The sequence below is a fragment of the Hyperolius riggenbachi genome, chromosome 8 (genome assembly GCF_040937935.1).
Source record: "Hyperolius riggenbachi isolate aHypRig1 chromosome 8, aHypRig1.pri, whole genome shotgun sequence".
Classification (NCBI taxonomy): domain Eukaryota; kingdom Metazoa; phylum Chordata; class Amphibia; order Anura; family Hyperoliidae; genus Hyperolius; species Hyperolius riggenbachi.
The window spans coordinates 88840024-88851788 of NC_090653.1; the positions used below are offsets into that span (position 1 = coordinate 88840024).

General features: G+C 44.3%; 1 protein-coding gene across 1 annotated transcript in view; it reads right to left on the minus strand.

Annotated features, from left to right (window-relative positions):
• TBCB (tubulin folding cofactor B) overlaps positions 1–11479 on the minus strand; it is a 21092-nt gene extending 9613 nt beyond the window's left edge. The window contains exons 1-2 of the mRNA XM_068250888.1: positions 11285–11479; positions 701–844 (exon numbers count right to left, since the gene is read on the minus strand). Of these exons, the coding sequence (XP_068106989.1) occupies positions 701–844; positions 11285–11401 (261 nt within the window). The 5' untranslated portion in view covers positions 11402–11479. The remainder of the gene's footprint in view (positions 1–700; positions 845–11284) is intronic.
• Between the last annotated feature and the right edge of the window lie 286 nt (positions 11480–11765).

Here is an 11765-nt window from a genome sequence, read left to right on the forward strand (position 1 = left end):
GTCGCCTGGATACTCCACAATCTGTCCCAATAATTAGGCCAGTAGGCGCAGTACGGCCACACGCGCTTCCCCGACCGACCAGGAGCATACTGCACAGGCCCAGGACTCTCCTAGCGACGGGAGCGCAAAGGGGCATGCATGCACGGCCAGGCAGTAAGTCCTGACTCCTAAAGTTACCGGGCCAGATTGAAAAGGAACAAGGAGGCGGAGGACGACGTTGAGGGATGGATCAGCGTAAAGGGGGCTAGGGGAAGCCCCAGGTATGTATAAAACTTATTTTATCCTTCGACTCAGGTTAACTTTAAGGACCAGAGACTTCTGGGTAAAAAAAAATGGGGCTCATTGACGTCATGCTGCATGGACCCATCTCTCTCTTGCAGTTTGCACCGCTCTCCCATCGCTGAAGCCCTGCGGTTGGTATGACAGCAGAGCTCCGTGAGCCAGTCAGTAGCTGATTTCACTGGCTCCTGACCCTGTGATCCATAGGCACAGTAATTAAAATGTACGCCCTGGCAAGGATAACAGGTCCCAAACAGGGTGCAGTTTTCAATTAGCAAGTTCTGAAAGCAGTTAAGTTTTTTTTTTTTCATGAATGGAGGTGGCTGCTAAAATTTTTCTGCTAGGTCCTGGATTGGACAGACTGGCTCCTGATTTCTGCATTAAAATATCCAGCCATTTTAGAAGCACATCAAACACTTACGTGGATCCTGCAACCATTATCCACAGGGTAAGATCCTAATAGCGCATCATCCTGGTCCAGGTTCTGAATGAAGATATTTTCTGTACTGTATAACTGCAAGTCCATACATGACGCTGGAGACCCAACAACCAACTCTAGCTTGCACTGTAATAGAAAAATAGCAACAAATGGACTATATAGTTCAAATAAACACTTTAGTTATAAAAATGTATTAAATAACTGATCGAATCTGCCAGGATCTGTTGCCTCCAGCATGAATGATCAACCAACTGGCAATTGAAACGGTTATTGGGCAATTTGGAAAATCTTCATTGTTAGAGCAGTGGGAGGAAAAGTGGGTTATCTATGACAGAATAGTGTTCATCCACATCAGCTGGTGCAACCGATTCTCAATTACATTTTTGAAATCTAATCAAAATGTAGGGGACTTCTAATCAACTTTCTATTTCAAAGATTTCATTGAAAACCTTCAGTGTAAAATATAAACTAAGACATTCAAAAAGTCTTACCCGCTAACCAAAACCAAGCTCATTGTTCACATTCATTAACACATCTTTATATGCATGTGCAGTGTTCTTCCCAGGCTCTTTTAGCCGGGTGCTCTACCCAGCTAGTTTTGGTGAGCACCCGACTGTCATTCTCTCATCTCCTTCTATGCTATAAGCAGAGTTGCGCAAAGAAGCACCAGCCATGCATTCTCTCATATTGCCCCACCCGGCTACTTTTTCACGCCACCCGACTACTATTTCATGCCGTGTTAAAGAAGTTTTAAAAAGGTGGAGAGGCGCTTAGGTGGTATGGGAGTACAGATGGGGATAGTGTGGTTCTTTTCACCCGCTGCTGTTCACTGGCCAGGGGTTCCCAACCACCTCTGGTTGTGTTATAAATGGAGTCTATATAGGTATGAACAGCGCTGAGAGTAGTAGTTGGATAATTTAAGCTTTAATAGATTGTTATGGTCTGCATATATTCAGGATAGATTTCAAAGCACAAGGTCAAATGCTAAAAATACAGAATTAAAATCTGTAAAAAGTCTCACAGCATATAGCTAGAGTGCATATATTGCATACACGTACCCTGTGTGTGTTTAGGATTAATATTCAATCAAAAAAAGATCACTATTCAAAAGTTCAAAATATTTAAAATCGCATAGTACGTAATTCAAATGCATATATTGCATACAGCTAACTGGGTTGTTATAAAAGTTGTAAAAGTTCACACCGCATTGGGAGTATTTACCATAAATTCTGTGACAAAGAATGCAATATTCAGTCTACATTCAACAATCAACCCCCATTCACTCCTGAGCCACCCGATGCTGTTTATGCACAAAAATGTGCTAAGAAAAAAAAAAAAAAAATTATAATAAAAAAAAAATTGGTCAGATAATTCTAGGACCAAAATGTCCGAAAGAAGGGGGGGGGGGGGGGGGGATGATAAATGATGGATATTATAGCAGTAGAGACTGAGTTTAGAGTACTTCTCGTGGTTGCGCTTCAATTGCGCTTGCGGAATTCCGCCGGATGTAGATAATGGTGGATCACAAACTTGATGAACGGATCTTTTCCCCGATCAGCGGGGGTACTCACGCTCCTGCAGCTATCCAGGTGTACAGCTGTTGGTGTCATCCTGTGCGGGGCTCCGAATGTCCTTGTCCGCAATCCAGGTGCGTATCTTCCGCTGGTTGCAGCGCTCCAGTTCCAGTGTAAGTGCTCCCTGACCGCGTGAGAGCTGTGCAGTGTGACAAGAGTCCTTCCGGATCTGCCTAGACGCCGGTGGTATGCTTCCGGGTATGGATGGTGACGTCACCCTTCTAGCGTGTTCGCAAGCGTTGGGTCTTCTGGTCTGCAGTACCTGATGGCCCTGCTCACACACTATATCCCTCCAGCTGACGCGTTTCTGCGGTCCCGGCCGCCTTTATCAAAGCTTAATGGAAGTATACCAGTGTCTCAGCAAATCCTGGATATATTGTCTTTTCTGGTCACATGTCTGGTCACATGTCTTTCCCATAATGCACTCCAGTCTTAAAGAGACAGTAGTCCTTTCTCTTCCTCAATCCCTTTGTATTAGTTACATAGTTCTTTGTTTATGGAGGTAACTTAAACACCACTCAAAACGTGGTTTTGACACCATGCATAGGGGCATGAGGCCAGGTTATCACACATGTTGTAAGTTCAATTCCCCCCCGCTTGTACTTTGTCCCATCTTCGGTTTATATATTACACATGCTGATTTATGCATGTGTCCCTACCAGCTCCAAGTGTTAGTGAGGAGGGTAGGAAGGAGGGGGAGGTGGGTGGGAGCGGGGGAAAGGAGTGTGGAGCAGTGGGGGAAAGGGGGGGGGGGAAGAGAGATTGGGGAGTGGTATGGGAATGGATTGATCGGGGGGTGGGGTACCAGGTGTGGGTGGCACCACAGAAGAGGAGGCGTGTATATAGAATAGCATAGCTATATGCTGTGAGACTTTTTACAGATTTTAAATTCTGTATTTTTAACATTTGACCTTGTGCTTTGAAATCTATCCTGAATATATACAGACCATAACAATCTATTAAAGTTTATATTATCCAACTACTACTCTCAGCGCTGTTCATACCTATATAGACTACTATTTCATGCCACCCGGCTACTATTTCATGTCACCCGGCTACTATTTCATGCCACCCGGCTGGAATAAATTTCTGAGGAGAACACTGATGTGCATAAGAAAATTTTACTCCATTTCTTGGTTTGCTGCTGACTGTTCGCAAATAAAGATTCTAGATGCTTCCCTCTTCCTAGGCAAGAATCTGTTTTTTTTGGGTTACAGTCAGCATCAGGTTTTCTTTATTATTATGCAATTTACTATCTCCTACTAATTACATCTTAGAAATATATTACAAATATGCCCTTCCTCACACAAGAGGCTGCGAAAACATGTCTAAATGTCCAAATTATGCCTTGTCTGGGGCCTTCCGAAGAACAAACTGGTGCCTCCCCCAACCATTACTACAGCTCATCCCTTCCACCTCTTCCCTCCATTACTCTAGTGCTGCCCCTCTATGCCTATGCCTCCATTGGCTGCCAATAACCCACAGGATCCAGTTTAAAAAAGCCTTCTAAGGCCTTTTTCACATTGTAAATCGCCAGTGCCATCGCAAGCGCTGAGCGATTTATTGAGCAATTTTGAAAGCACTTTTCTAAGTGCTATTGTGTAGCATTTTTTTTTTTAATTTTTAAACTCTTTGCCCCTTGCGTAAATGAATAAATACAATGTATTTATTCATTCAAATCGCTTGGGAAAAATCGCTTTTCAAAGCACTTTTTCAAGCGCTTAGCAAATTTCCTATCCTTTCTATTGAATCGCAAACGGTCTGAAAATGGCGCAGGTGACGTGTTTGCAATTGGATAGAAAGCTCATTGCTCATGTGAGAACACCAACATAGAGCAACATTGCAGAGGCGCTTTTAGGCCTGGAACCCACTAGAGCATTTTTTGAGCATTTAGGGACTGCTTTCAATCACTAGCATTTTCCCTAAACGCTCTGCCAATGTAAATGGATGTGACAGATTCCACTAAAGCAATTGCGATTAAGGAAATTGCAAATGCAGGACATGCAGCATTGTGGGAGCGTTTCCATTTTAATGAATTGTATAGGAGCAGGGAAATCACTCCCATAACGCTATCACATAGCGATAGTGTTTTGCACTTTCTAATGGGTTCCAGGCCTCAAGACTATTTTAAAAATCGCCAGTGCTTAAAAAAAGGTCTGATGCACACTACAAGAGCTTTTCTAAGCACTTTGTGATTTTAAAAGCGCTTATTAATGTTATCTTATGTGTGTGTGTTCACACTGGAGCGATGTGATTTTTGTAAAAATCCCCCATAGCATTGCATTAGCAAGAGCTTTTCAGATCTCTAGCGTTTAGGGCCCATTCTCACTTGAAAGTGCAAGTTTTGAGCGAGTGATTTTTCAGCGGAAAAATCACTGAACACTGTGGTGATTATTCCACGATCGAGTTTATCGTTTCTATAGCACAAAAACGCGATTGCCGTGTTTGCGATTTTGGGTGATTTGTGACGATTACCGCAAATCACCCAAGTAAGAATGGGCCCATAGGGTTTAATTACACTAGCGCTTTCATTGCGCAGGTGCAGAACGCTCCTGGCTGTGAAAGCGGCATGCCACCGGACTGCGCTGACTGGCTTAATTACCTGGACTTATAGCAGAAGATCCAGGTGGTGGAGGTGGACAGCGAGGGACTGATTAGCCTGAAGGGGGCTGGAAGAAGCCCCAGGTATGTATGAAACTTTTCTTCTCATCCTTCTCAGGTACCATTTAATTCGTAGTCATCAAACCAAATTTTAACAACATATTGTGAGGAAACGCGGAAGAGCCGCCGCCATGAGCCAGCGGCTCTTTCCGCACATAATGGCGCCACACACAGAGAAGCAGCCGCCTCCTCTCAGTATGAGGCGGCTGTCTCCGTGCAAGACTCAACGGAGCGCGGAGAAACCGCCGCATCAGACGCGGCGGTTAGCGCACATGCCCCCGCTGCGGAGGTACCGCAGAGCGGGGCTGGTGTGGCTGGGACACGTAGTCCCTCTAGATTTAGAGTGACGCGCGCGCACTCAGGCAGGGTTTATATGACAGCCAGAGGTAGTCAGCTGACCAGGCTGGTCAGCTGACTCTGGCTCCACCACTCATTGGTCCAGCACCGTGGGAGGTGCTGGAGAGGTACAGGTGCATATATACTGCTAGCTGGTCATTCCCCTGGTGTCTGGCGTTGCGATCACATATGTGGGAGCACCCAGATCCGTAGTCAGATCCGCAAGTGTGCCGGGACCAGCTGGAGCTGTAATCCTACACTTAGCTAGATTCTGTTGATAGCTTAAAGTACTAGTTTGATTGTGATTATCTGTTATGACTTCTTGCTTGCCTGACTATCCTCCTGAACTCTGATCTGGCACCTCGATATTTCTGATACTCTGTTGCCGAACCCCAGCTCGTTTCTAGACTCCGCCTCAGCCTCCTGATTCTGTACCTTGATATATCTGATACCCCGTTGCCGAACCCTGCCTGTACTTAGACTCCGCCTTTGTCTTCTGATCTTGTACTGTATCTGTCCGTGTGTGTACGACCTGGCTTGTCTGACCTCGAGAACCGACCTTACCATTAGAGGCAGTTCCTCACTCTGTTAGCGACCCTTCGTCCTGAGGGTTACCTTCAGACAATCCTTCCTACTGTCAGTCTGACTCCTCCCGTCTTGGAGAGCTCAGGTCTGCAGAAGGAATCTGTGCAGTACTCCTTGCTGCACTGAGGCCTAGTCCTTGAAGTGTTACTGTTACACCAACACTACACTCTACTCAGGTGAACAGAGGTTAGCTAGTATATCGGATTATCGGTGATACTGCAGATCACTTACAATCTGGTATATATCTGTATTCCCAGTGATACTGCAGATCACCGGTAATCAGATCCTCTCTGTGCTTCACCGATCGTTACACATATCAAATTATTTGATTTCATGAGCAAAGAGTACATTTGCATAAATCAGAATCAACGCAGAGTTATTTCCATCGCATTGACCATCTCTATTAGACACGGCTACACATCAGGCTTTATACTTAAAGCATGGGGGGGGGGTGTATATGATTCCTGTGTACAGTCACAATCAGATGTGTATATCTGACTTTAAAAATACAGGGACTGCTTTATTGAAGCAGCACAAGTAACTAATTTTGATTGGTTTATTTCATTTTTTTGTGGACTAAGCACAGCTATTACTGTATGTATAAATTATTTATGATGACTATTATCTAAGAAATAGAACATTTTATCATATTTTCTATTTTAATTACAGTTTAAATTCATTAGGAGTCAGAGTCGGTGCATTTTTTCCCGACTCCAGGCACCCAAAATTTCCCCGACTCCACAGCCCTGGAATGCTGTCCAGTGTAAGCAAAGTAACGTCAGTTGGTGAATGCTGTCCAGTATAAGCAAAGTAACGTCAGTTGGTGTATGCTGCCCAGTGTAAGCAAAATACCGTCAGTTGGTGAATGCTGTCCAGTGTAAGCAAAGTAATGTCAGTTGGTGAATGCTGTCCAGTGTAAGCAAAGTAATGCCAATTGGTGAATGCTGTCCATTGTAAGAAAAGTAATGTCAGTTGGTGAATGCTGGCCAGTGTAAGCAATGGTGAATGCTGCCCAGTGTAAGCAAAGTAACGTCAGTTGGTGTATGCTGCCCAGTGTAAGCAAAGTAACGTCAGTTGGTGAATGCTGCCCAGTGTAAGCAATGGTGAATGCTACCCAGTGTAAGCAAAGTAACGTCAGTTGGTGTATGCTGCCCAGTGTAAGCAAAGTAACGTCAGTTGGTGAATGCTGCCCAGTGTAAGCAAAGTAACGTCAGTTGGTGAATGCTGTCCAGTGTAAGCGATGGTGAATGCTGCCCAGTGTAAGCAAAGTAACGTCAGTTGGTGTATGCTGCCCAGTGTAAGCAAAGTAACGTCAGTTGGTGTATTCTGTCCATTGTAAGCAGAGTCAGTTGTTGTATGCTGCCCAGTATACAAAGGAATGCAAAGATACACACATGGGAGACTGTAGGAGGACCAACCCTGCAGTCTTTTTACGCCTTGAAGATAAAGGACAGTTGAGTATTCCAGTTAGAACTACCTTAAGCTGACCATACCCCAGGTTTATGATATACAGTGGGTTGCAAAAGTATTCAGCCCCCTTGAAGTTTTCCACATTTTGTCATATTTCTGCCACAAACATGAATCAATTTTATTAAAATTTCACATGAAAGACCAACACAAAGTGGTGTACACATGAGAAGTGGAACGAAAATCATACATGATTCCAAACATTTTTTTTTACAAATAAATAACTGCAAAGTGGTGTGTGCATAATTATCCAGCCCCCTTTGATCTGAGTGCAGTCAGTTGCCTATAGACATTGCCTGATGAGTGCTAATGACTAAACAGAGTGCACCTGTGTGTAATCTAATGTCAGTACAAATATAGCTGCTCTGTGACGGCCTCAGAGGTTGTCTAAGAGAATATTGGGAGCAACAACACCATGAAGTCCAAATAACACAGCAGACAGGTCAGGGATAAAGTTATTGAGAAATTTAAAGCAAGCTTAGGCTACAGAAAAATTTCCAAAGCCTTGAACATCCCATGGAGCACTGTTCAAGCGATTATTCAGAAATGGGAGGAGTATGGCACAACTGTAAACCTAACAAGACAAGGCTGTCCACCTAAACTCACAGGCCAAACAAGGAGAGCGCTGATCAGAAATGCAGTCAAGAGGCCCATGTTGACTCTGGATGAGCTGCAGAGATCTACAGCTCAGGTGGGAGACTCTGTCCATAGGATTATTAGTCATGCACTGTACAAAGTTGGCCTTTATGGAAGAGTGGCAAGAAGAAAGGCATTGTTAACAGAAAGCATAAGAAGTCCTGTTTGCAGTTTGCCACAAACGATGTGGGGGATACAGCAACCATGTGGAAGAAGGTGCTCTGGTCAGATGAGACCAAAATGGAACTTTTTGGCCAAAATGCAAAACGCTATGTGTGGCGGAAAACTAACACTGCACATCACTCTGAACACACCATCCCCATTGTCAAATATGGTGGTGGCAGCATCATGCTCTGGGGGTGCATCTCTTCAGCAGGGACAGGGAAGCTGGTCAGAGTTGATGGGAAGATGGATGGAGCCAAATAAAGGGCAAACTTGGAAGAAAACCTCTTGGAGACTGCAAAAGACTTGAGACTGGGTCAGAGGTTCACCTTCCAGCAGGACAATGATCCTAAACATAAAGCCAGGGCAACAATGGAATGGTTTAAAACAGGGCTGTGGAGTCGGTCCAAAAATCCACCGACTCCGACTCCTCAGTTTAGGATTCCACCGACTCCGACTCCTCTAATTTGCATATTACAATTTTGTTGATTAAAAGTATGTAACATGAAATTCGTCTCTTAACTGCCAACGCTTAGGAATTTTACAAGACAACTGAAGTGAGAAGGATATGTAGACTACTATATTTATTCCCTTTAGACTAAAACTAGTCCTTGGTAAGAGTACTTGTAAAAGGTACAAACCGGAACAAAGAGCATCTATCAGGCCCTAGGCAATGTAAGTGTGGGTACATGTAAGAGTGATGTACAGGTACTCTGCAGGGGAATGAGGAGATTGTAAACAGACAACACCTCTGTGTTCAATGTGCACAGCATTCTCAGTGGATTCCCTGCAGCTCTGTGGGGAGTGCATATGTAGAGTATAGTACTACTGTGTAACAAAGTAAACCTGAGACAGATGAAATTAAAGTTTTATACATACCTGGGGCTTCCTCCAGCCGCCTTCAGGATAATCAGTCCCTCGTTGTCCTCCTCCACCACTCCGATCTTCTGCTATAAGTGCAGGTACTTGAGCCAGTCGGGCGTAGTGCGCATGCACACACTCCGCCGCCAGGAGCATACTTCACCTGTGCAGCACTATTGCGCAGGTGCAGAATGTTCCTGGCTGTGGGAGCGGCATGCGGCCGGACAGCGCTGACTGGCTGAATTACCAGGACTCATAGCAGAAGATCCGGGTGGTGGAGGACAGCGAGGGACTGATTAGCCTGAAGGGGGCTGGAGGAAGCCCCAGGTATGTATAAAACTTTACTTTTCATCCTCCTCAGGTACCCTTTAATTTGTAGTCACCAAACCAAATTTTAACAACATATCAAATTATTTGATTTCATCAGCAAAGGGAGTGCGTACATTTGCATAAATCAGCATCAACGCAGAATTATTTCCATCTCGTTGACCATCTCTATTAGTGACACGGCTACACATCAGGCTTTATTCTTACAGCATAGATGTTATTTAGTATATATAAGAGATTCCTGTGTACACATCATATGTACAGTCACAATCAGATATGTATATTTGACCTTAAAAATACGGGGACTGCTTTATTGAAGCAGCACAAGTAACTAATTTTGATTGGTTTATTTCATTTTTGTGGACTAAGCACGGCTATTACTGTATATATAGTGTATATATACATTATTTTTAATGACTATTATCTGAGAAATAGAACATTTTATCATATTTTCTATTTTAATTACAGTTACAAATTCATTAGGAGTCGGTGCATTTTTTCCCGACTCCAGGCACCCAAAATTGCCCGACTCCACGACTCCGACTCCGAAGCCCTGGTTTAAAACAAAACATATCTATGTGTTAGAATAGCCCAGTCAAAGTCCAGATCTAAATCCAATCGAGAATCAGTGGCAAGATCTGAAAACTGCTGTTCACAAACGCTGTCCATCTAATCTGACTGAGCTGGAGCTGTTTTGCAAAGAAGAATGGGCAAGGATTTCAGTCTCTAAAAGTGCAAAGCTGGTAGAGACATACCCTAAAAGACTGGCAGCTGTAATTGCAGCAAAAGGTGGTTCTACAAAGTATTGACTCAGGGGGCCGAATAATTACGCACACCCCACTTTGCAGTGATTTGTAAAAAATGTTTGGAATGATGTATGATTTTCGATCCACTTCTCACATGTACACCACTTTGTATTGGTCTTTCAATCAATAAAATTGATTCATGTTTGTGGCAGTAATGTGACAAAATGTAGAAAACTTCAAGGGGCCGAATACTTTTGCAACCCACTGTAAATATATTTCAGACATGTTGGGGCAATACATGACTCGCATATTCAACCAAAGTGATCGAACAATAGATAAAGGCACCCATACACTTATTGATTTTCCCAGCAGATTCAACATGGCTGCCCTATCATAACTTTAATCAACTTCTGGCTGAAATTGATTAAAACTGTTCTTCATTCCAGGTGGAAAGATTTTGTTTAGGGGGTGGGGCAAACACATGGCGGTAGATTCGCGCCAGACTGAAGGACCGTCGCCATGTAAAATAGTTCTCCTCCAGGCCCTGCAGAGTGTTTGCAGCAGATTTCACTCACCTATGTGCCAGCATGCTCCATCCTGTGTCCTCTCCGTCCCCACTGGTGCGCCTCTTCCTGGTGACCTGAATCCAAGTAAATTACATGACTACATACAAGCCACAGGGTCAAAGAACAGCCGACCAGTGGGGTTGTGGACGGAACACAGAGGGTGCCCAAATGCACTCTGCAGGGGCCCGAGAAAAGCACTAGATGGGAGCGGAAGACCAAGGGAGGATCTGCCAGCTCCATAGATTAGAATAGATTTAAAAGTGAAATACATTACAAATTTTAGTGTATGGTAACATTATTATTAATTTATAAATGCCAACATATTCAATGGCACTGTAGAAATCAAGAAACAAACAAGGGGTGCATAATAATAAAGACAATGAACAAATTCCAAGACACAAAAGGATATCACTTGATTGAATCTGGAGGCCACCTGTCAGTGTATGGTCACTTTAGTCTGTGGCCAGCCCACCTTAATCTGGATGTATTGCAGTACACATTCGCTGGAAGCATACAGGGCATTTCATTCTGCCTGTGTTTCCCATGCAGTGCCATAGGAATACATGATGTATAGCCCTTGCAGCACCCAGCCCCGCCCCCAATGCTGTCACATGTGTCACCCCGGGCCTCCCTCTCCCTCCTAACCTTCAGTTCTGCCAGAGTGAGGCTCCTGTCCAGCCTCTTCTCTGCGATGAAGGTGTTCAGGCTGCTGCTGATCCGCACGGTGACCACCGGGGATGAACTGATGGTAACGGAGCTCATGGCTGCAGCTGCGGCGGCTCTCTCTTCAGTACTAGTACCCGGGCTACACGGCAAGGTGTTGTCCAACCAGACTCAGCCAATCACAGGGCACCCTTCTCCCCGCAGCAAATAACAAAACCGCGTCTGTTTTACCCTTAGCCAATAAGAAGCCCAGTATGACCTCTGACAACTAGCCAATCATATTCTGGTTCTTGCCAACCATGAAAAAAATCATCCAATCATCTGTTAGGATGGGAATTGTCTGACGCGGCAAGCCCACACGCTTTCACCAATGAAAAAGCTCGCTATCTGGTGACATGCGCAGTGTGACTTTAGTTGGAATGATTTTGCCCAAACTTCCGAGTATGCGCAGTGCACTTGTCAG